This window comes from Schistocerca americana, chromosome 2 (assembly GCF_021461395.2).
Source record: "Schistocerca americana isolate TAMUIC-IGC-003095 chromosome 2, iqSchAmer2.1, whole genome shotgun sequence".
Classification (NCBI taxonomy): domain Eukaryota; kingdom Metazoa; phylum Arthropoda; class Insecta; order Orthoptera; family Acrididae; genus Schistocerca; species Schistocerca americana.
In genome coordinates, this window is record NC_060120.1 from 416266035 (window position 1) to 416292391 (window position 26357).

At 40.3% G+C, this 26357-nt stretch overlaps 1 protein-coding gene across 1 annotated transcript in view; it reads left to right on the forward strand.

Moving 5' to 3' along the window:
- The window catches only part of LOC124593676, a 422343-nt gene that overhangs the window by 67958 nt on the left and 328028 nt on the right, over positions 1-26357 (forward strand). Inside the window, exons 7-8 of the mRNA XM_047131970.1 lie at positions 14294-14461; positions 25717-26012. Of these exons, the coding sequence (XP_046987926.1) occupies positions 14294-14461; positions 25717-26012 (464 nt within the window). The remainder of the gene's footprint in view (positions 1-14293; positions 14462-25716; positions 26013-26357) is intronic.

A 26357-nucleotide genomic window follows, 5' to 3' on the forward strand; every position in this document is an offset into this window, starting at 1 on the left:
CTTCTGTAAATTTGTGTGTGTTTCATTTTATTCTATATCTAACCGAGGACTTAGTCCAGGAGTCGAAAAATATCTAGCACTCTTTATCGTTGTGTCTGTCTGCCAGTCAACACTTCCTTTATGTGGTGAGCCCACTTACGTTATCAGGAACTAGAATAGTCCCACAGGTATTTCTTGCCTGTCATAAGAGGTGATTAAAAGGAGTCTTATACTTAGTGAAGCTTTTACAGTGATGACTTGGCCATTATTGGACACTCATCAGTTTTAGCTCATTTCGTAATTTTTCTGTCAACCTTTTTGGCATGATTACTTATAGTCCCATTTTAGGGATTGACCTCCATTTTTTTTAATTTCACAGAATTGTGGGCTGTCTGGGGCAGGGCACCTCACAAGGTGCACAATCTATCCACTATGCACTGTGATCTCCTGCACTACTCTTAGAGTGGATTTTTGTTCACACTGGAAATCCAGTATGGTAGACTGTCTGTCTTGGGGTGTGGGAGCGGGCGGGAGGGGGGTGGGTGGGGGTGAGGGAGGTGTCATGTAACCACATGGTTGTAGCCACCTGAAAATGCAGGGATCACCCTACTGATGCCCGAGTTGTAAATAGGTGCTTGTCCAATCTGTGGCTCCGGGACTCTGGACAACAGCTACTATGCCATGTAGCGTTTGTTGTGATGGGGTGAAGACTGTGGTGACCTTTGATTGGAGTGAGTGGTATTAGGGTGGACAACCCACTATTAACAGATCAAACTCACTCATACCGGTGGCCATGCCAACGTGGCCATCTCAGCAAACAGAAACCACGATTTTAGTTCAGGGCATGTACAGTTTGCAGGGTTCTTGCTATGCTCCAGAACCAACAAAGAATCTTTTGCAACAAAAAAGTCGCTGTTTTCACTGTTTTCCATTGAAAATATTGAGGATCAGTTTGGAGATGTTGCTACAATAGTAAAGATGGGAAATGATCTTTGTTGATCAAAACACTGATTGCTAACCAACTGCAGGCCCTTCAGGCCTGTGACAAGCTTGGAGATCTGCCAGTTACCATCTCTCCTCATAACAAACTCAACAACATTCAAGGTGTCATATTCCATTGGGATCTAATGCTACAAGATAATGAAGAACAGTATGCTAACCTAGAGCACCATGGAGTCTGTTTTGTTCATTGCATCCTGAGAGGACCTTAGGATAATAGGGTGGACTCTAGAGCCTTCATCAGAAATGTTTTATCTGAGAAAGTTAAGGTCATAGTTTATAGGTGTGATGACAAGTCCTGTTTTCCTCCTCCTATGAAATGTTTTTTTGGTGCCAGATGTTTGGACACATGTACTCCTGCTGTACTAATGAGGCTGCTTGCGAGGAGTGTGGCAGGACTACTCATGGGGGCAGCCCTTGTGAACAATCCCCTACTTGTGTAAACTGTCCAGAACACAACAATCATCCTGTTTGGTGACATGCTCAGTTTTCAAGGAGGAGAAAAAATTCAGGAATATGAAACACTTGACAGCCTATCATATCAAGATGCTAAGAAAAAAGTTTAAAGAACTTCACTCGATTGATGTAATGTCCAACTTTGTGAACATTGTGTCAAAATTCACACTTACCATGATGACAAGGTCTCAAACAGCCACTCTTGCCCTAGTCACATGTCAGTTTCTGTTTTTCAGTCAGGAAGAGGAAACACCAGCTCCCTCGATCCCCACACCCACAACACCATTGGTCTCGTCTCCCTCTGGCATCATCAGGGAAGAGGACACCTGCCAAGATACCCCCACTCCCAGGACAAAACAGAACAACACTCTACCACCACCCAGATGACAGAGCTACAGGCTGTGAGTCCTAGAAGAAAAATGGTCCTTCCCCATCGCAAAAGTCAAGACAGGAAAATCCTCACAGGACCCAAAACCTTACAGGGACAAGAAGGATAAATTGAAAGTTAAATCAAATTTTACTGCTCCTCTTGACCCGGCTCCCATCTCCCCTGAGGTCGAGCATATGAATATCAGTGAAGAACCGCACATTCAGGTGGAGCATGACTCAGCAGCAAAATATCCATAATCTGTACATCTATTCCTCTTTGCTGCTTTCTCATCCCAATCTTATTTCTTTATGGAACTGTAATGGCTACCATTGCCACTTGGCTGCAGTCCATCAATTAATGATTAATTATTCTACAGGTGACACGGCACTTCATGAGGCACAGTTCTCAGAAAACCAACTCCCAGCTAGTAAAATTTACAAATTGTATTGTATAAATCATATTAATGATGGGAGGTCTGCTTGCTCATTGGATCTGACACTTTCAGTGAGCAGGTGGCAGTGGCCATTTTGTTAGGAGCTGTGGCTGTTTGTGTCTGTCAGTTAGGCTAACAGTGCATAACGTCAATCTACCCCCGGACAGATCTATACCGTATCATGAGCTCCTGGAGCTAGTGGATCACCTGCCTCCACCCCTCCCCCTATTGGGGATTTCAGTGCCCACAGGCCTCTGAGGGGCAGCCAAAAAATAGAGCCGTTAATTTCAGAATTGGCAGTCCGCTTTTTTAACACTGGCTGCGCAAAACATTTCAGTACGGCCTGTGGAACATATTCAGCCATAGATATTGCAGTTTGCAGCCCAAGCATCTCACCTTAATCCAGTGATCCATCCGTGGTGACCTCTGAGACAACGATAACTTTCCTATCACTCTTTCTTGACCCATCAACCAATGGAACACACACCATGTTGGTCATTTTGCAATGCCAACTGACAAGTTTTCAGCTACAAAGCAACTGTGGAAACCAGCCAAAAGAAGGATATCGGAGGAGTGGTATAAGGTGCTAGTGACATGATTATACATACTGAGGAAGCAACAATACACCTTGTTTTTCAAATTCTTGATGGATGCTGGTGCCATGGTGGTCTGAAGAAGTAGCTGCAGCTATTGGAGAACATCACAGGGCATTTCAAATAACACAAGTGCCATTCCTCTATGGAACATTTAATAGCATTCAAGAGACTTTGATCAAAGGCATAGTTTTAAAATGAAGAAGAGAAAGCAGGAGTTTTGGAAACAATGTGTACCATCTATGGGGACGCATACCCCTTCGTCTCAAGTATGAACTTCACTTCATATGTGGCCATCCTAATTTTCTGAACCAGGTACACCTAGTGGAGTGAAACTCACTCTCCTGTCATGCACAAGGCTTTGCATCATACAGTGTACTATTTTGTGAATGGGAGTTCCACAGTGTGATTGTAGAGTGTTGAGACAGCCCCTGGACATGGTAAAATGTATAATCAGACAGTTAACACCTAGACAACGAGAGGATAAAATACATTCTCAAGTTTTTCAGTTGTATTTGACAGATGGAAGTTACCTTATTCCTATCCTGAAATGGGGAAAGATTCTCAAATTTTGAGTACGTATCAACCAGTCTCTCTAACTAATGGGTTGTAGAAATTATTCGAAAGACTGGTCAATTGATGATTGTTGGTGCCTGGAAGCCAGAGAACGTATATCACAATTTCAAAGTGACTTTCAGAGATTCTGATGAAACAAAGTCCAATTGATTCATCTGGAAACTACAGAGCCCAACACTCACCAACACCCAATTGGTGTTCTTTGACCTACAAAAGATATACCACCTGGCAGTGTCACATCCTGTCTACACTGAGTGGGGCTTCTGGTGCTCTGTACCCATTTTCTCCAAGGTTTCCTTCCTATACCTATTTTTTCTGGAATCCCCTGTCCCTCTGACGAATGTGGGTCTGTATAGAATCAACCCTCAGTAACCAGTACTTACAGGGTTCCCTCAAGATTTGCTTTTGAGCATAAACCACTTTGCCATCACAGTTAATGGTATAGTGACTGCAGGGGGGGGGGGGGGGGGGGGGGATGATTTTATGGTTACTATATGTAGATGTCTTGTGTTTGTGTACAACTCTCCACCATTGCACACCACAGAGTGCCAATTTCGGGTGCCCATACAGAAAATACATAATTGGACCCTGAATCATGAATATCAATTTTCTCCCACAAAAACTTGCATCATTGCACTTTTTTCGACTCAGAACTGTGTGCCCATTCCATGAACTTTACCTCAGTAACCGGTTACTTGAAGTTGTTGAAAGTTTCAAAATTTTAGGTCTTTTATTTTGTTAGTTAACAAGCTATAGGGAGAGACGGGTCATATACAATATGTACAACAACCAAGAGGGAATAATAAGAGTGGACGATCAAGAATGAAGTGCTCATATTAAGAAGGGTGTAAGACAAGGCTGTAGCCTTTCCGCCCCTACTCTTCAATCTGTACATCGAGGAAGCAATGATGAAAATAAAAGAAAGGTTCAGGAGTGGAATTAAAACACAAGGTGAAAGGATATCAATGATACGATTCACTGATGACATTGCTATCCTGAGTGCAAGTGAAGGAGAATTAAATGATCTGCTGAACGGAATGAACAGTCTAATGAGTACACAGTATGGTTTGGGAGTAAATCGGAGAAAGACGAAGGTAATGAGAAGTAGTAGAAATGAGAACAGCGAGAAACTTAACATCAGGATTGATGGTCACGAAGTCAGTGAAGTTAAGGAATTCTGCTACCTAGGCAGTAAAATAACCAATGACGGACGGAGCAAGGAGGACATCAAAAGCAGACCTCGCTATGGCAAAAAAGGCATTTCTGGCCAAGAGAAGTCTACTAATATCAAATACCCGGCCTTAATTTGAGGAAGAAATTTCTGAGGATGTACGTCTGGAGTACAGCATTGTATGGTAGTGAAACATGGACTGTGGGAAAACCGGAACAGAAGAGAATTGAAGCATTTGAGATGTGGTGCTATAGACGAATGTTGAAAATTAGGTGGACTGATAAGGTAAGGAATGAGGAGGTTCTACGCAGAATCGGAGAGGGAAAGGAATATGTGGAAAACACTGATAAGGAGAAGGGACAGGATGATAGGACATCTGCTAAGACATGAGGGAATGACTTTCCATGGTACTAGAGGGAGCTGTAGAGGGCAAAACCTGTAGAGGGAAGACAGAGATTGGAATACGTCAAGTAAATAGTTGAGGACGCAGGTTGCAAGTGCTACTCTGAGATGAAGAGGTTAGCCCAGGAAAGGAATTCGTGGCGGGCCTGCATCAAACCAGTCAGTAGACTGATGACCAAAAAAAAAAAAAAAAAAAGTTAACATGGTTACCACATGTATGCCAGTTCAAGGCAAATTGCCTGAGAAAGCTTAATACCCTCAGATTTCTCAACAGCATCTCCTGGAGCACAGACTGCAAATTTTTTTCTGCGATTTTGTAAAGCCTGCCTTTACTGTGACCGGACTCTGGATATGTTGTCTACAAGTTGGCACACCCTCTGTAATGAGCTTTTTAGTCCCGGTCCATCACAGTGGTGTGTGGTTGTCAGCTGTGAAGTCTTCCGTATAAGTCCCATAGACAGTCTTTTGGTGGAAGTTGGTGTTCCATCACTGAGGATTAGACACCAGGAAATATTGCTGAGCTATGTGATCGTAATCTGTCAGATGGCTATCCATCCATGATACTTGACCCTATTTCAAAACCAACATATGAGGCTGTTTATCAATCATCCAAAAATAGGTGGACCGGCTGGAATATAAGTGGAGGCTCTATTTGAGGACATCTGACTGCCTCGTCTTGTCTGTGTCCCTCTTGACATCCCCCATGATATGTACACAGTCCTGTGATTTGGATGGACCTCTTTTGTGGCCACCAGAAAAATGGTGATCCTAACATTCTGTGATTCCTGTTCTGTTCACTTCCCCCATGACTGCTCAAATTTGACATACATCTTCACGAATGGATCAAAAGACAATGACAGGGTTGGTTTTGCTTTTGCACACAGTTGGAGGCATGAGAAGTATTCTCTTCCAGGTAGTGACCACATCACCAGCTCTGCAGTACATTAAAACTCTTGCCATTAAAGGACTTCCTGGTTCGTAGTGACTCCATCAGCTACTTACAAGGCGTACCTCACTGCTTACCCAAAAACCTTTTGGTTGCCAACATCCAAGACCTGTTAGTTGGTCTCAGTAGTTTTGGAGTAATAGTAACATTCGTCTAGATGCAGCCACATGGATGTTCCAGGAAATGAACTCAGTGAGAAATTAGCTAAAGAAGCATCCTCAGGAGACAAACTTGAACATGGAATACTTCTCTCCAGAACTCTCGTAAAGAAGCCATTATACTGTGCTGACTGCATATTAGCTACATCAGACTTAGCCACATGCTCCTTTTGTGTCATGAGAACACGCCCCCCCCCCCCCCCCCCCGCCACCTCCCCTACCCATTTCAGCTGTGGTAGTCATCTCATGATTGCTCATGTTCTCAAAGTGTGTGCCATGCTGGCTTATCTGATACAAAAAATCAATGTGTCTACTTCATTACCTCCGATATTTGTAGACGAAAGGTTAGCAGCCACCGAAATCCTACATTTTTGAGGTAAAGTGGTATTTGTAACAAACTTAAATGCTTCTCCAAGTTCGTTGTCAGGGTTAGTTGTGGGGGGAATACGTTTCACTGTGGCGTGTGTCCTGAATGGCCCCAGGCTACTTTCTCCCTTCACACTTTTCATGCATTTTAAAACTTTTATGTATGCATTTTATTAATCTAACTGTTTAAGCTAATTAGTTCTAATCTGTACAGTATGCTTTTCTCGCCAATTTTAGTTTCTCACCCCACTTTATTTGTACTGACTGTGATAAGCGTCCTTGGTGTATCTTTCAGCAACTATCGACAGTTTTTAATCACCTGGGTTTTACTTCAGTTTTAACTATTTGGCTGAAGCTACTATCAGGTACATTTCCATCCACAATAACATGGTTACAGACCCAGGAGCTGATTTTCTCATTTCATACCTTTTTATGTCATTTTCCAGTAAATTGAGGGACTGATAACAAAACATGATGATGATGGTATGATGGCCATCATCATCAGTGTGGTGAGTAGCAACAGATGCTTTTCATATTATTGATATTCAATAGAAAGAAAGGACACACCGCTACTCACCTAAAAATATTACAAGAATTATGAACAGATTTGATTTCTCATTTACAGTTTACATAGCTAGGGTAAAACTCAGTTAACAAATCCAGCTATAATAGGCCCAGCAAGACAGTAGTGGGTAAAATATGTACTTCGGAACATGGAACAAGCCTCGGAAAGAACAGAAATAATGGGAGACGATTCTGCAATTTCCAAGGACTTAGTTTGTTACATTGAACATACAGACACTGTCAGAAAAGGTGGAAGAAGTAGTGGACTTGATGAACAGGAAGAGACTGTATATTCTAGGGTTGTCAGAAACCAGGTGGAAGAGTAAAGGAAGTAGGGAATTGAAGAGTGAATGTAGGCTGTACTGGAGGTGGGTATGAGGAAGAAGGAAGACATGGAGTGTCACTAGTTAGGAAAGCAGGTTAAGGGAATAAGTGACAATATGGTGATGGTCAGGATGAAAGTGAAAGGAAAGAATTTGGGAATTCTGAAGTGTATGCACTACAAGTTGGATATTCTATTAAAGAAGAGGAGGACTTTGAATTTAAATGCAGATACAAGTGAACAGAAGATCATGGTAATGGGATACCAGAATGCACATGTGGGAAAGAAAAGAGAAGGCTGTGAGGAGTGGTGCTGAAGGACAAACAAGAAAGGACATGAATGACCACAGTTTGTTTGTGGTAATTCATGCAGCCAGACAGTTTGTTAGTTGCATTACCCACATACAATGTGGCACAGTGGTTATAGCTAAGTTTTTAGATTACATTGCTGCTTTCACAAATGGCTCTGCCTTTGATGGGGTAGGAGATGCCTGTGAGAGAACTGGAGTAGGTGGTAGTTCGAGGGTGTGTGGGACAAGTTTTGCATTTAGATTTATTGCTGGGATATGCGTCATGAGCAAGGGGTAGGGAGAAGGTGTGGGGTAGGAGCAGACATGAATTTTGCGTAGGTTGATTGGGTGGCAGGAGTTCATTGTGGGAAGGGTGAGGAGGATTGTTAGGAGGATATTTCTTATCTCAGGCCACAATTAAAGGTAGACAAAACAAAGGCAGATAATGTGATTCAGTTGCTCATCATGGGTGGTACTGATGCTCCTTTTGAGCCGGATAGTGGTTAATTGGTGGATGTTAGGTGACTGAATAGATAAGATATGGGAGATCTGTTTCTGGACAAGGTGAGGAGGGTAGTTTCAGACATTGTTAACGGTAGAGGGTGGTCAGATGCCCTACCTGTCACCACACCTTTACCATTCTTTCTAAATGTTCATGAATCATGTAATTGAGGTCAGACTTGGGAACCAGCACAATTTTCACTTAGCTGAAATTAAGTAGCCACCAAAAAACCACATCCAGGCTGGCAGGCAGGCCAGCTTTCGTTGTTAATCCACCTGATCGATTCGATCCAAAGCCGGCATGCTTTTCCGAATCCCAGAAGTAGCATGTAACACATGTGGCTACCTGGGCAAGTGCAATCATAGTTATACATAATCTGTACGATGCCATCGATGTAAGTGCAATGTAGTGGGAGAAAATGTATTGCTATACCAGGTGTACCAGTGTGAAATGAGCGTTAAGATACAAATGTGTCGATAGGGAACATTTGTTGTGAACAAGCCTTAATTTTTTTTTTGTGTGGTTGGTATGACATCTGTCAAAGATATTTAGTATACATAAAGTCATGGAACAAATAACATCATATGTTTTCATGTGTTAACAATGTCGAATTTTGTACCAGAAAGTGATGATTTGCAGAAAGCATTAATTTTTTGTTTTCGTTTGAAAAAAAAGTGCTGCAGAGTCACATCGAATGCTTGTCGAGGCATATGGTGATCATGCTCTATCAGAAGCAACATGCAAAAGATGGTTTCAATGGCTCAGAAATAATGATTTTGATGTAAGAAATGAAGAACGTGGAAGACCGCCAAAAAAGTTCGAAGACGCCAAATTGCAAGCAATATTGGATGAAAATGATACTTTGAGTCAGAAGCAAATGGCAGCAATGCTAAACGTTGCACAACAAACAATTTCTGACTGTTTGAAAGCTATGGGAAAGATCCAAAAGTGTGGAAAATGAGTGCCACATGAATTGAATGAAAGACAGATGGAAAACCGAAAAACCATTTGTCAAATTTTGCTTCAGAGACATGAAAGAAAATCAGTTTTGCATCGAATTAGTACTGGCGATGGAAAATGGATTTATTTTAAGAATCCTAAACGGGAAAAGTCATGGGTTAATCCGGGACAACCATCAACATCAACTGCAAAACCAGATCGATTTGGCGAGAAGACAATGCTCTGTGTTTGGTGGGATCAGAAAGGTGTGGTGTATCATGAGCTTCTAAAACCCGGTGAAACTGTGAATACTAATCGCTACAGACAACAAATGATCAATTTGAACTATGAATTGATTGGAAAAAGACCAGACTGGGCCAGAAGACGTGGCAAAGTAATTTTTTTAACCGACAATGTTCCTGCACACAAAGCAAAACTGGTTCAGGGGACAATCAAAACACTTGACTGGGAGCTGCTACCCCACCCGCTGTATTCACCAGATTTGGCCCCTTCCGATTAACATTTGTTTTCATCAATGGGACACGCATTGGCTGAGGAACACTTCGATTCCTACGAAGAAGTCGAAAATTGAGTGTCTGATTGGTTAGCTTCAAAAGACGAACATTTCTATTGGCGTGGTGTCCAAAAATTGCCAGAAAGGTGGTCAAAATGTATAGAAAGCTATGGTCAGTACTTTGAATGAAATGTTTTTACTATTCAATTCAAAATTAGTGTTTAATTTTCACAAAAAAAAGCACTCATTTCATACCGGTACACCTGGTATATAATTTTGAGCCAATAAGTATGTAAATGGATTTTTTTACTGATTGTTCAGGTGATTAAATACTGAAATAATAGTGGCTCATAATCCTGATTATAATTCAGAACAAAGGAGCAGATTTTAGTTTGGGATAAAATATTCCTCATGGATAGAAACAGAGCTAAAGTAGATTTGAAGTACTGTATGTGTATGAGGTTTCTGAATGGCTGGTGTATAAAACCGAATGGGCCCTAAATAAGGTACAGCCATTCCTCAGCATGTTACCATATCTGTTGACACACAGAAAGATGTTACTAACACCATCAGCTTCATTAGTGAGCAATTTTATACTTGTTTAATTTTTTTGCTCGATTAATGGTGTGAACATTTTCTCCACAGGTATAATCCTCTTGGTATTGTCCATATACAAAAACTCAGCACTTCGTCACATATCTGCTCATCTTCTTCACTATACACATTCCTACTGTGCATGTTTCTCATGCAACACACAGTTATTTCAAAAGGGCTACGATAGCATATTGACAGCTTGCAGTCTAAGCTGTGTTTACAAATATTTTTCAGTACAAACATTTTCATTACTTTCAGTTAAATTCTTCTGGGCTGTTGACTGAATTGTCAATATATAAAATTGCTGAAATTTCGGCCAGTATTGCAAATAGCCTTTCTCAGAGTTTTATGTGGAGCTAACTGCTGACAGAGAGAGACTCTGGATCTTATATAATAGTGGAGGAAGCTTTTTACATAATTTAATAGGGTACTTGAGGATATGAGGATGGGTGTTATGCATTCTTTATAGGTCTTTACATTATTCTTTGCCATTGGTGAATAAAGACGTGCTTGAATTGGTGTTTACATTATCTCTTGCCACTGGTGGAAACATGCGAATTACAAACGGATGGATGGTGTAGCTATGTGTTCCTCTCTCACCAGTTGCAGCAGACATCTTCATGGAGGTATTTAAAGAAACAGCTCTCCACTCCGCACCTTTATGCCTTGATTACTGGCTCTGATTGTTGATGATACATTTATCATCTGACCACGTGGAGAGGAAGAAATACAGAAGTTCACCAACCTCTCGATCAAGAGCATAGTAAAATACAGTTTACTATGAAGATTGAAAAGAATGGTGAGCTGTCTTTTCTCGATGTGAAAGTTTACTAAAAGCCTGATGGTAAACTTGGCTACAGAGTATGCAGAAAAGCCACCAGCAGGGGCAGGTACCCCCATGCAGAAGAAGTCCGCTCTTCACACTTTAACCAGGAGGGCCTGCAGGATCAGCGATAATGAACAACTGAAGGTGGAACTACAAAACCTCAGATCCATTTTTGGAGCCAATGATTATGGGAAGAATATAATAGATAAAACTGTGACAAAATAGTATGAAGGCAATAGGGAAGAACACAAGGAAGCACAGAACATAACCCTGTTACTATATGTACAAGGGGTCACTGAACATTTGGGCAAAATTCTCCGCCAAGTCAACTTCAAGCCAATCTTTTGGAGCAAGAACAAAGAGATGTTCTAGGCTCAACAAAAGATGTAGTAGACAAGCTAAACACTGCAGGAGTTTAAGAAATCAGTGGCAAATGTGGACTGGTGTATCTTGGCAAGATGGGGTGGCTGATCAGCACACAAAGTGCAGAACATGAACGATATGTCTATCTGGGACAACGAACTAGGTCAGAGGTGGTGGAACACGAAGATGAGAGCGATAAAGCTGTGAAGCCCGCATACTGGTGAAACAGCCATTTGCATTTAGGAGGACTATTTGAGAGGTGATACAAGTAGCCAAGTGACCACCAACATAAATAGAGAGAATGGATACAGGCTTCTGGCGTCCTGGCAAAGCTACGGGAGGACACCGCGTGTCCAACAACTCATATAGGTACGCAGGATACTGCAGTTGCCGTACATACACAGAGCAGTCCATTATAGAGTTTCCTCTTCATAACACTAGAAATTTTTATACCCTGGGTTATCCATTTAAGTTGATTAGTCATTTTGTTGCATGTGGTTCTAAGTGGAAAAGTTTCATTAAATATTTCAAGAAAGCCACTTAAAAATTGTTAAAGTTACTATTACTTGAAATACAGCTGTTTCTAAATGTAATTGAATATTTTCACTGAAGTTCCTTTTCATATGGCTTTTGTTAAATGAAATTTCTTTCTTAATTTTTGATAGTACAATGAATAATGCAGAGTGGTCAGAGATTCCTAAATCTATGCAAAATTTACAAACATTGTCAAATACATAATTTGTTAGAATGTTATCAATACAGGTAGCTGACTGTGCATTTACTCTAGTGGGTTGCTTGGAGTTTATTTTGAAGCCAAAGTTTTTTATTGAGTCAGTGAATTTGAACATGTCAGTGCTTTCAACTATGATATTAATGTCAAAGTCAGCAGCTATTACTGCCTTTTTCTTTTTTTCTTTACTGAATTTTTCGAGCAGGCCATGAAATTTCACCGGAAAAGTTTCACGTGTATCTTTCTCTGGTACTCTATAAATAGAAACTACTATGACATTTAGTCCCCCATCTCGAAACAGCAGCTTTCAAATATACACTCTTCATTCAAATGATTAAAATTATTTATTATTAAATATTTCATATCAGAATGAGTAAGTATGCAAGAGCTTCCATGTGATTTCTCTCATCTACAGAGGCTGTTGGCTAATTTGAAATTTTCCGTTTCATTAAGAATTTTAATATTGTGAGATGTAAGCCAATGTTCATTGAGGCAAATAATTTTGATAATTCTACATTTAGATAGAATAATTAGGACTTCTGTTTGAAAAGCCAGCACTTAGACAATTTATATTCAAGTGCATTATGTAGGGACATTGTTTTCTATTTATGCTCTCAAGCATACTCTCTCTTGAGTATTGTTTCAGTCTTGCTGCTTTCATTACCAAATACTGTTTCTCATCCCCATTATTTCTTATAAGTTTCCCCTATTTTGCAGAATTTTACATGTATCAGCCAACATTGTACTAAAAATTTTGGATCCTAACCTATTTAAATGAAGACCGTCTTTAGCCAAATATTTATGCTTAAGAATTTATTTGGATTATGAACACAACTCATAGATTGTTGCAGTTTTCATTTAAATCACAGTTTATTCTCTCAATATATTGATCACTGACTGATCTCCTGTAGATAATACCACTCACCTTGATCCTAGATGTTCTGTAGAGTGTACTACCAGGCTGAATTAAATTTCTTGTTTCACTTACAATTTCCTCTTCAGTGCTGCTTCTAAGGGAATCCACACCTATGTGGATGAAGACGCCTTTGTAATTCTTCTCCGAGATGCCTCTGCTGAATCATCCTGCGAGCTATGTATGTTGCTCAAGTGTTTCGTCTACTGGTGGGTTTTGATTTCTGGATAAATGTGTATTGCAGAGTTCAGCACTACCACATTTTTCAGCAGAGAATCACCTATAACAAGGAATCCATTTTTTTCACTCCGTTTTTCGTTACTGAAATGTTCTGAATTCTTTTTACTGTAAGTTACACTTGTCCACTTGTATTTGTTTTTGATTCTTGAGACTTTCACATGAATTTCTTTCTTAGGTGTAGCAGCCTCATTGTTTGAGCTAATAACTGTATCATTACATTTGCTTTTGAGGTCATTTTCATGTATTGACTCTTTTGTTTTGCAAAAACAGTTTTTCCCACATTTCAGGTCACAATTTGTTTGCTTCTGCACTGATAATTCTGCTTTTAAAGTGTCAGTGTTGCTTCGAAGCACTTTAATAATTTCTTCCTGCAAACTCACTGTGGAAGCTAGTTTTGTGTTTTCATCCTGCAAACAGTGAAGGCATGACAGTGAATATTGTTGCTAATAAATTTTAGGCATATTATCACACACTTTTCACGCAGACACATATTGTACTTCACACATACAATTCCTTTTACTACCCGTTTTTGACACTTTTTCACGATGCACTATTTAACTTTTGCTATTTACAAGCGTTGTGTCACTGCACTTTTCAGTGGGCGCCATCTTGACCTGCCCACCCTGCTATCCCCCTCTCCCCGCCCAAGCCTCCTCCTTACCCCAACTACCAGTCTTCTTGTTGTGTTTGACAATGACTCAACATCTCCTCTCTGTTGTAAGTAGTAAACTACCCTTGTCATATTACTTGCAATATTGAGAAAGGAATACAAAAACTCTTTTGGACACACAAGCAGGAAATATACCACTTTTTTGGTGTTATTATTGTTGATTATGATGATGATGATGATGATGATGATGATGATGATGGGGGGAGAGGGGGAGGGGAGAATGAGGATGGGATGATGATGATGATGATGATGTCGTTCAACTGCGCTCTGTACCTTTTTCTGGAATGTTTTCCATATTAAAGAACTGTTAGTAACTGTTAGTAAAGGAATATAAAATATTTAAAAACTGTGTGATAAAAATGCTTTTTGATCTTCCAGATTCATGGAATGGATCTTGAAGTTGTCCCACTGTTTGTCCACAAATTACCTCCTGAGTGTGGATATATTCTGGTCACTGACAGATTTCTGTTTGTCACCGACAGCAAAAATGAAAAACTGTCTGTTATTTCAACACAGTTGTCAGAAAGCAGACTTGATGGTGACACGGTAAGAAGCAATTCTTAAGTGAATTTGTTAAATCCTATTTTGCAGTTCATAGTAAGATACTACTTAGTGGGACAAAAAAAAATTAAAATATGGTTCTAATTTCCATACATAATTTACTTCATGTGAAATGACTTTTTGTTTCTGTAACATTTTGAGAACAGTTATGGAGCTGTGCACCAAAATTAATGGATTCATTGCTTTTTGTTTTTCAGAAAAAACAAGTGTCAGGTGTTCTGTCAACATTTTAAATGCACTAATTTAAAGAACCACTAACAGCAATTATAGTGAATTTCCAAATATTTATGGCAAATGTAGTTGTTGCAAATAGTCAATGGAATATTCAGGAGATATCATACTGATCTATATGTGTGACTTTTCAGGCTTTTCTGACAGATCTGTTGAGTATATGATTCACATGTCTGCCGTCAGATAAGGTTGTATAAATTCCTATGTTTTCTTAAAGTAACTGCTTGAAATTGTCAGGTGATGGTTGCTGTTTGTTACTGGCAGATAGCAGCTAATGATGCCTTCTTATGGTAAAGGAAGTTTTACATATTCCCAAAGCAGATAACGTTATTAATAGGCAGTCCAGCTAAGTACAACCTGCAAACCTATGCCTCCTGTCACTAGATCATAATGAGGAAAACCAAGATTTTAAGATGATAACATCATCCCAGTATTTGGAATACTCACATAGTTACGAATGTTGATTTGGTTCCTGGCCACAGGTTCACCTGACAGATGAGCTGGTAGAAGCCTGTGACATAATTCTGGTTAATTCTACATATTTTTTGTTATTCTGAGATTAGATCAAGTGCTTGCAACCATATGTAATCAGTTACCTCAGATGGAAGACTCTTCATAAATCATAACTTTATTCTTCATTTAGTGAGAGTTGAGTCTGGTGTAACATAATAAAACTTTTCATTAAAACATAAAATTTGTAGAAATTATCTTTTTTTATATGTCTTTCTACTTATACATATAAAAACAAAGATGAGGTGACTTACTGAACAAAAGCGCTGGCAGGTCGATAGACACACAAACAAACACAAACATACACAGAAAATTCAAGCTTTCCCAACAAACTGTTGCCTCATCAGGAAAGAGGGAAGGAGAGGGGAAGACGAAAGGAAGTGGGTTTTAAGGGAGAGGGTAAGGAGTCACTCCAATCCCGGGAGCGGAAAGACTTACCTTAGGGAGAAAAAAGGACAGGTATACACTCGCACACACGCACATATCCATCCACACATACGGACACAAGCAGACATATCTGCCGTCAGATAAGGTTGTATAAATTCCTATGTTTTCTTAAAGTAACTGCTTGAAATTGTCAGGTGATGGTTGCTGTTTGTTACTGGCAGATAGCAGCTAATGATGCCTTCTTATGGTAAAGGAAGTTTTACATATTCCCAAAGCAGATAACGTTATTAATAGGCAGTCCAGCTAAGTACAACTTGCAAACCTATGCCTCCTGTCACTAGATCATGTCTGCTTGTGTCTGTATGTGTGGATGGATATGTGCGTGTGTGCGAGTGTATACCTGTCCTTTTTTCTCCCTAAGGTAAGTCTTTCCGCTCCCGGGATTGGAGTGACTCCTTACCCTCTCCCTTAAAACCCACTTCCTTTCGTCTTCCCCTCTCCTTCCCTCTTTCCTGATGAGGCAACAGTTTGTTGCGAAAGCTTGAATTTTCTGTGTATGTTTGTGTTTGTTTGTGTGTGTATCGACCTGCCAGCGCTTTTGTTCAGTAAGTCACCTCATCTTTGTTTTTATATATAATTTTTCCCACGTGGAATGTTTCCTTCCATTATATTGATATTTCTACTTATACATATTTACTTTATCAGCTCTCATTGTGGATTCAAGTTTTTGTCTTTGGTTTCCATTTAAGATATTATCCCTGACATTACTAACATTTTTTGAACATCAGAACCATCTCATATTTGCAGTTATGTAATAGATTTTGTGGGGATAGCTTCCAGATTGGAAAGGAGAAAGAAGATACTCACTATGAAATATTTGACCTCTATGTATGACTTGGCTGTATTAACAAACAACTAGTATGAAGTCAAACTAACACTATACGTAGGTTGGAACTTAAATAGTGGCAACACTGCTGTGGACACTTTGTGAGCCTTTCCTTTTACTTGATTAATTAATAATTAATTATATGTTGTTGCTGCCATAAGTGATTGTCAGTTTTCTATGTTTTTCATACTCCATTTAGATGTTATTGCACAAATACTTAGGTTGGAACTTAAATAGTGGCAACACTGCTGAGGAGGCTCTATGTAATCGAATCTACTATTGTTGCTGATAGCACATGCTGTTGACATACCTACCTTACCTCCGAGCACATGGACTTGCCCGTTCCACGTCACCAGCATGTGCACAATTGAGGGAATCACAGTCACTTGTGAGCGAGCAGTCTAACATAACTGTGTCACTATGTTTTCAAAACAGGAACAACGGAGTTGGCTCAAGATTAAATGTGCCAGAGGTCATACAGCACGACAGAGTCTTCAGGAGGCATTCGGGGAATTGGCATTGCCATAGAGAACAGTGGCACGTTGGATAAAAGCCTTCAACGAAGTTCAGCAAACTTTGGCAGACATGCATCGGGCAGGTCGTCCTAGCGTCTCTGAAGAAGACGTGCATGCTGTTGCCGCGTTAGTGGACAATGATCGATGGCATACGATTCATGAGGTTGCCCACAAAACCGTATTAGAGCATACGACTGTGCTTCGCATCCTGAAGGAATGTCTGGGCATAAGAAAAATTGCATCACAATGGGTTCCGCATGACTTGACAGAATCGCAGAAATGGATACGTTATGATGCTGCTCAGACGCACTTGGAGCGTTATGAGTGCAAAGGAGAGGCTTTCTTATGCTGTATTGTAACACTGGATGAGTCCGCCCCTGGTAGCTGAGTGGTCAGCGCGACAGAATGTCATACCTAACGGCCCGGGTTCGATTCCCGGATGGGTCGGAGATTTTCTCCGCTCAGGGACTGGATGTTGTGTTGTCCTTATCATCATCATTTCATCCCCATCGACACGCAAGTCGCCGAAGTGGCGTCAACGTGAAAGACTTGCCCCAGGCGAACGGTCTACCCGACAGGAGGCCCTAGCCACACGATATTTCCATTTCCATTACACTGGATGAGACCTGGGCCACATCGTACTAGCCAAAACTGAAACGCCGGTCCAACAGATGACATCATTATGGGTTGCCGCGAAAGTCAAAAGTGTGTCAGAACCCCAGTGTGGTGAAAGTTATGGTGATTCTCATGTACGACTGTGATGGTGTTATCCTAACGCATTATGTTCCCTCCACGGCAGACCGTCAATGCACAGTATTACTGTTCATTTTTGGAGCAAATCCTGCGACCAGCTTTGTGAAAGAAGTGGCGACACCTCTTGCGCAACCCACCCATTATTTTGCACGACTATGCATGGGTGCATGCAGATAAGGTGTGGCTGCTCTGTTCGGTTGATGGGATTGTGAAGTACTGTACCATCCACCATACTCCCCAGGCTTAAGTCATTCTGACTTTAATTTGATTTCGAAGATGAAGGAACCACTTCGTGGCATTCGCTTCAGAACTGTTCCAGAGATTCTACAGTCAGTAAACCGCGACATTCACACCATCAACAGAACAGGCTCTGCTAATGGTATACTACACCTTCCACATCACTGGTGACTACTTTGAAGGACAGTAACAGGCGCAGACATGTGGCTCTTTTGTATCGGTTGTGAATGAATAGTTGCCACTATTTAAGTTCCAACCCTTGTATAAACAACAGGTGATCTCCTGTAAAACTGGATTGAAAATGTCCCAACAAAAGCTTAATATATGGACACTGAATCAACAGAGAATCTCCTCCAGAAAACACTATATAGTAAAATCTCACAGCTCTCTCACCTCAGGTACTTAATAGAAACCATCCAGTCCACATGCATACAGTCTTCAACACAGAAAGAATATTCAAATTGCAAAATACTTACAAACTGTCATGGAATCACTACAACAGAAGAGCAGTATCTTGTTATGCAAAAATGTGACACTACAACATAGTTGTTGTACAAGAAGTCTAGTATGTGGTGGAAACCACAGTAATTAGAGGGATGATAAAAATTAACAACATTGAGAAACAAGAATGGAAAATTCTTAGAAAAATCCACAGCACTGTTCTCTGAGACAGAACTTGGGTCAGGCGACCTACAAAGGATCTCTGTGAAAATACAGACATCATCACAACTAAATTTAGGAAAATATGCCTACATTTCTATGGACACCTATGTAGGACAGATGAAAAAAGACTCATTAAGAGAATTTTTAACCATCTTAATGCAAGTAAATTAAAGACCAGTTGGATGAAGGAAACAGAGGAAGACCGAAATGGTTGAAAAATTCAGAAGAAATTGAGACAAAAAAGAATTCAGAAATAAAATCAGGATAAAAAAAAAATTGCAAAGGCTCAAGAAAAGAAACAACAGGGTAAAAAATGATAAAAGGAAGAAAAATGACAGTGAATTAATGAGGAAAAGGGAATGAAGCTGTGATTGGCTCAAGTTCACACACACACACACACACACACACACACACACACACACACACGTGTGCAAAATTTAAAATGAAAGTAACTTTTGCATTATGTATCACCAACAAGTAACATAACGCATTGAAACTTGGACCATACATAGAAAGAACTGCTACAGTCTATTACAGGAGGTAAATAAAAGAAACACGCAATGAGATGAACAGAAATGACACTTTTATTTGAAAACAAAAATTACACTGAAGTCACTGCAATACATGATGGTACCCTGGACATTATGGACAGTTCAAAAGGCAGGAATGATTATCAATATGGTATGTGATCGCCACAGACAGCAATGCATGCTCTTCCATCCTGTCCACAAAGATGGTTAGGAGTTCTTGTGGTAGAGCATTCAGTTCCTCTACCAGTGTGGTTGATAACTTATGGCTGGTCGTTGGTGCATGTGAAAGTACTCCAGTACATCTCCCCAATGCATATCACTTGTGCTTGATGGGATTTAAATTTGGGGAATGGGCAGGCCAGTCTGTTCGTTGAATATCCTTTCATTCTAGGAGCTGCTCCATCTGTGTAGTTCAATGCAGTCATGCGTTTTCATCCATAAAAATGAAGTCGGAGCCAAATGTACCCCTGAAAAGATGCACATGAGAAAGGAGTGAAGTGTCTCAATAACATTGATGGATGAATGTATTGCCTTCAGAAATTTGCAGGTCAGTATGCACATGCAACATTATGCCTCCCCACACCATAACACCTGGACCAACGAAATGATCGTGTTCGATAATGCTGGATGTACCCTCATATGGCTAGATATCGAAAAGTATAGTGCACACAAGAACTTTGTCAAAAATGATCGTTTCGGTAGTCTATGTGTTATGGTTTGGGGAGGCACAATGTTGCGTGTGTACACTGACATCCAATCCTTTGAACACGGGAAATGCACCCATTGATGTTATTGTGACACTGTATTGGAATGAGAGGATATTTGGCAGTTGGAGCACATGGGGGTGCAGTGGGGATATGTACTGCAGCGTGTCCTCATGCGTCAACAACCATCCAGCAGTTACCAACCATGTTGGTGGAGGAGTGGAATGCCCTACCACAAAAACTCCTTAACAATCTAGTGGCCAGAGTGGTAGCTCATTGCAGAGCATGCATTGCCATCTGTGGTGATCACATACCCTATTAAGAAGTATGACCTGCCATTTGTAATGTCCAGGGGGTACCATAAATCAGGGAGTCTAATTATTGTCTTTGAACAGAAGTGTCATTTCTGTTTGTCTCATTCTGTATTTCATTCAGTTACCTTCTGTACTATACTGTAGCAGTTATGTATGGACTAAATTTCATAAAAAGATGTTACTTAACAGTGACATGACAAATGAAAGTTACTTTAGTCCTTATGTTTTGCACACCAGTGAGTAGATGGTGTCCGTTGTAGGAGTCATCAGGTGTGTTGTCACTGGTGTTAATGCAAATATTTGCAGTTTCACTTTTGCAGTTTGTAGTTCTCGTGAGCTCTAAGAAACAGTTCTCACGATGTCAGGGTAAGCATCATTTTGTCTCCCATTGCAAACAAAATGATTTTTTAAGTGTAATTTTGCATTCCCAATCAATATACAAGCCTGAAATTAGTCCAGTGTGACATTTATTTCTTTGATACATATGGACAAGGCCAGTAAACCATGAAAAATAAAATGTAATCTAATTGGACGAATAAAAAAATCTACTCACCAAGTGGCAGCAGGGGAACACACACACAAAAGGATCTAATTTTCACAAGCTTACGGAGCCAGTGATACTTCTTCTGGTGGAAGAGTTGAAGCAGAAGGAAGAAGGGTGAAGGAAAAGCACTGGAGTAGCGTAGGGAAAGGGGTACAGTTTGTAAAATTCACCCAGAACCACAGATCAGGGAAGACTTATGGATGGGATGAGAAGGAAAGATTGATTGTTGGGGAGCGCACTGGATGAGATTTGAAAACCTGAGAGCATGAAGGTGGAAGACTGGGTAATATTCAAGACAGAGATTACTACTAAAACATTGTGCATGAGTTAATAAGAGTGAAAAAGTAAGTGCATTGTATGTTACAGAGGTGGGAGAGGGAACAGTGAAAAATAGACATGTCAGAAAATGAAAGATGTAGCAAAGTAAAATGGAGTGAAGAAAGGAGTAGTTACTGTGAATAAATGATGAGATGGAAGGAATTAATGGAATGGCATCAATGATGCAAGGTGTGTGGTGAGAGTGGGACGGACACAGATTTCAGACAATCTAGGAAATGGTTGGTATCTTTAATATAGGAGGGAAGTCTTTGTACTATGGGTTGCAGGTGTTGATCAACTAAGGCAGATATACATTAGTGGGTGCTTTGAAGCCAGTAGCTACAGGATGACCAGGATGATTGGGTTTGTGAATCTTATGAAGAATGTAAAACGTGGGGATGCTTGGTTTGGATGAGGTAAGAAGTTCTATGGATTGAGGTGCAATCACTTGTGAGGGGTCTTGAGGTTTCTAGGAGGGACTGCAGGTCAGTTTGAATCTTGGGGTCTTGGTGGCAGGTGCTGTATGTAGAGGTGTCAGACAGCTGGCATAGACCTTCACTAACATACTCCTGTTGGTCAAGTAACACAATGGTAGATCCTTTTTCTGCTGGGAGGATAATGATGGAGCCACCATTTTTAGGAAATGTGGAGCCTATAGTTCTGCAGAGGACAGATTAGGGTCATGTTGTGGGGACCTGAGGAAAGGTTGTGAAGCAATGTTGGATGTGAGGAATTCTTGTAAGGCTTATAAGGGGTGATTCCGAGGTATTGATGGTGGATCAAGTTGGGAACATGGTCAGAACTGTTCAAGGTAGGGTTCAATGTCAGGTTTGCTGTTGGAAACCTTTTGTGATTGGGTTGCAAAGTGATATTTCCAATTGACATTATGTGTAAAGGAAAGTAGGTCCTTCACCAAAGCAGCATGGTTAAATGCAGGTTTAGGGCTGAAAGTGAGACTCTTAGATAATACAGATAATTTGGGGGGGGGGGGGGGGGGTGCTTTGGGTGAGAGGTTGAGAACACTGTACTGTTATGACTGGTTCTTCTGATTATGAGTTATTACAGGTCTGGGAGGCAGTGGTGAAGGCTGTGGGATATTAAGGTGGTTGGCCAAGCTTAGTTTGCAGGAGAGGTGTGGTGGTTGATGGTGTGGCTGTTTGGGGAGCTGCAGAGGGACAGGAAGGGAAAGACCACTGTTGAAGTAGTTTAGGTGAAGGTGGGATAGCTATTTGAAGTGAAATCTGGCATGTTGTTGCAGTCTGCTTCAAGCAAGTAAAATAAAGCCCAAGAACAATCATAAACACAAGAGAAAGGACAAAATTACATTCAAACTTGGGAGTGCTAGGAATATAATAATCCAGAGGCAACAAAATTTTAAATTCTAAACACTTTATCACAATACTTCATATTAATTAAATAGCTGCAACAAAAAACATTATTAATTACAAAGCTGTTAACATAATGGGCACAACACATTCCCTGACCCCATATTACACCAACAACGGCCACTGGTAGTGTTATGAACAGTCTGGTTACAGTTTGGTACAGGTACCTTCTAAAACAAAAAACAAGCGTACATATAACAACAAATACAATTATTTTATGAGCCCTTAATCCGCCCTGAGCTCAAGACTGTAATATACAATTACTGCGATTATTATTAAAGAATATTTTCACTGGGTAAGAGAGACTTTAAAACTCAACTTTAAATAAATAACAGCATCAGGCAATGGCATCACTAAAATTACTCATCAGTTAATTTTCTTGCGAGAATTAAATTCTAGCATTAGCCAGTCAACAGTAAAAAAATTTGTGAACAGCTAATTTGTTAAGCTAATGGGCCAGTGATTGCAAATTGAAGTAATTAAACTAGAATATGTTTCAATAAGTGCAGCACTGCTTAAGATAGCTTAATAAAATCTAAATCACACAACAGCTTTAAACAGAACACATAATAGTAATACCCATCTTTCAAGTGCAGCCAGCACTGATGAGGATAATATACAAAATTCACACAAAACTATTCAAAATCAGCGTTGTTAGGAAGAGGGTGAACCCTACTAAAACAATTAAAGCAGTGGCAATGAACAAAGTTTTTCAAACTTGCAGATGCTCAACCAGATCATGCCGAAGTTGAGTTCATCTTTGTTCAGCCACATAGCATAACTTCCCACCAGTCACAGTGCCTTTAAGGTGTGACACCAATTAAAGGTCCTTAGCATCCACCTTATTTCACTTTTGCAAACTATGCAATGCCATCTCTTCACCTCCCCCCCCCCCCCCCCCCCCCCCCAATCTCCCCTCCATGTGGTTACTGTGTTTGACTTTGGAGCTTTCTTCATGCCAAATCCATACACAGTGGGTTAATAACACTTCACGATGTTATTCCATAACCACTGCTGTCTACTACAACTATTAATGTACGCCTTGGCACGCCACCACCTATTACCTGCCATGAACTCAAATATTCATGCAAAGCACAGCAAGTTGCTTGGAACGTAAACTGGCACATTCACCTATCTGTGCCACAACTGTCTCCCTACAGTCTGTCTTTTTCTCCGTAAGGCCTCAGCAAGCGATGCCCATCACCTCTCAGCAAGTGATACATCATGGACATGTATGGGGAAAAGTGTCTCACTTTCACAACTGTGAGGTAGTAGTGGTGGTGGTGGTGATGTAAATTCATAAAAGGCTGTGAAGGCTTGCGTAACAATGAGCTTTTGGGGAGGCCACATTCCCCACTGACTGATGACAACATTTCCCACATGGATGCAATCACAAAAGCGGATCAGTGTGTGCACCTCAAGGACATTTCCCCGGAACTCGGCATTTCATATGGAAGCATTTATGACATTGTACACAGGTTCTTAGGGTGCCAGAAGATTTCACATCAGTGGGTGCCTAAGCAGTTGGGTGACTTGATGAAAGGCAGGTGAATGATTGCTTCACTGATTCATCTGCAATAGTATGCTGAGGAGGGTGACAGTTCATCGACTGCATTTTTACTGGTGATGAAATGTAGATATTTTATTTCATGCCAGAAGCAGAGCTTGGTGTGGAAACATCTGGGTTCACCTATGGCAACAAATTCTGTTCTGCATCATCTGTTGGGAAAGTGATGTTAAAAGTCGTCTGGGATCGCCATGGACCACCCCTTCCAGATTTCATGTCACTATGTATAGCAATCAATGCCAACAATTATTGTTCCACACTGTCATGTCTATGGGCTGTCACCAGGAAAAAATGCCAAGGGATTCTCGATATGAACAATGTAGTATCTTCCACGACAATGTGAGTCCACATGTGCAATCAGAACTGCTGACAAGCTCCAATCATTTCACTGGTTAAGTCTGGACCAAACACCATACAGTCTATACCCCTCCCCTAGTGATTTCCACATTTTTTATTCTGTTGAAGTAGAATCCTGGCAGGATAGCAATTCACGTGCAACTATGAAGCAAAGCCAGTAGTCTGCCATAGGTTCTACAGTCAATCAGAAATTCTGCCACATGGGCAGCTCAAATTTAGTGCAGAACCAATGTGGGGTCTGTGTGGAAAAGTAGTGTAAGGTACATAGAATAGTATGTATATTTGTAATTACCTGTGTATACCTTGTTTCATATAATAAAATACTGGGGCAAAGACTTCCTTATTTACCCCTATTATAAATATGATATGTACGTGAAAGGACTGGTAATCTCTGAGGGTCCCAAAATTCAATTTTGACCCACTTAATCTTGCTTAAAATTGGCCTGCAGCATCATTTGAAATCGGCTAAAATATATTTGATTCAAAAGAAATCTGTGTAATTCTGATGTATGGCTTGGATGATACCATAAGAGAGACATCACAAGCCACCATTAAAAAAGTAACTGCCTTAGCAGTTATCGGCAGTTAATTACTAGCAGAGAGATGGCGCAGTAGGTGATGTAACTGTTTGAAAACTTTAGGTGACTGTGTATATATTTGTTTCTGAGTGGTGGTATGGAAGCAACTGTGATGGTGGCAATATCGAAGAGTAGCAGGTACATTTATTTATCATATACTGGAAGCTAATAATAATAATAATAATAATAATAAACAATTATGATGTGAAGTTTTTGTTTGTTATAGGAACCTTTAAAAACACCTCAGGCATCCTGTGAAACCATTTACATGCAACACTTTACTAAACGCCAAAAATAAGATAAGTCTATCCATGGTAGGTATTTGAGAGTGTGCTGACAGGGACTTGGTTCTGTGGTACTGGGAATCAAGGTGTGCCGTGCTACCTTCGTTAGTGTGGAAGCAACTATCTCACTCATGTGCAGACTCTGCAAGAAGACCATTGCAGTTGCTACTTGCCAGCAGCAACCAGCAAACAATATCAAGCAGCTACCTTGATGAAATATTGTGGAATTTAGAAAATGTGGTCCAGTAGTAGACTTCAGAGCTGTGCTTCTGATTTTATCCATATGCAACAGTAATGATGAGCTCTAATTTGTCATTTATGCAGTGTTGAAATCTGCATAAATAATGCCAGTACACTCCTGTTTATGTCCCCATATCTTTGGTCTCAGTTCATTTTGATTGTTCTTCATGTCTCTTTAATAATGGAATTTTCACATGTATTTACAGTACTATAGTGGCAATATTTTCTTTTTTACAGGATTACAATCCTGACTCGGTGATAAATTCATTTGGGTTTAAAGATGATGAAAGAATTTTAAGTGTGTTTAAACACTCTGCATCCTACCAAAGAAAAGAAGAAACAAACAGACAAGGGGATACAGAACAGAGTGAAAGTAGGAAGGATGACAGATACAGGAAGTATGCAAAAGACTTGGACAAACAAGGGGGTCAGTTTGTATTACCACAAAAAGTTAGTGACTTGAAAATTGATGCTCCATCTATTGACACCATTATTATTGTTACCAATCATGGACTGTATGAAGTAAAATTGAGGTATGTTATTTCAAAATAAAAACATTTTAGGTCTCTCTCTCTCTCTCTCTCTCTCTCTCTCTCTCTCTCTCTCTCTCTCTCTCTGTGTGTGTGTGTGTGTGTGTGTGTGTGTGTGTGTGTGTGTGTGTGCGTGTGCGTGTGTGTGTGAGAACATGCTCTGAAGAACCAGTTGTAAAGTTGGGGGGGGGGGGGGGGGGCTGGTGTGTGTGCTCTTGAAAAACCAGTTGTAAAGTTGCGGCTTTCAACTTCTAATTTGTGTCTCCATCTGCTGCTCAGCAATTTCTACACAGCAAGTGAGCATTTTTACTCTATCTAACATATTGGCATACGTAAAATTCAGACATA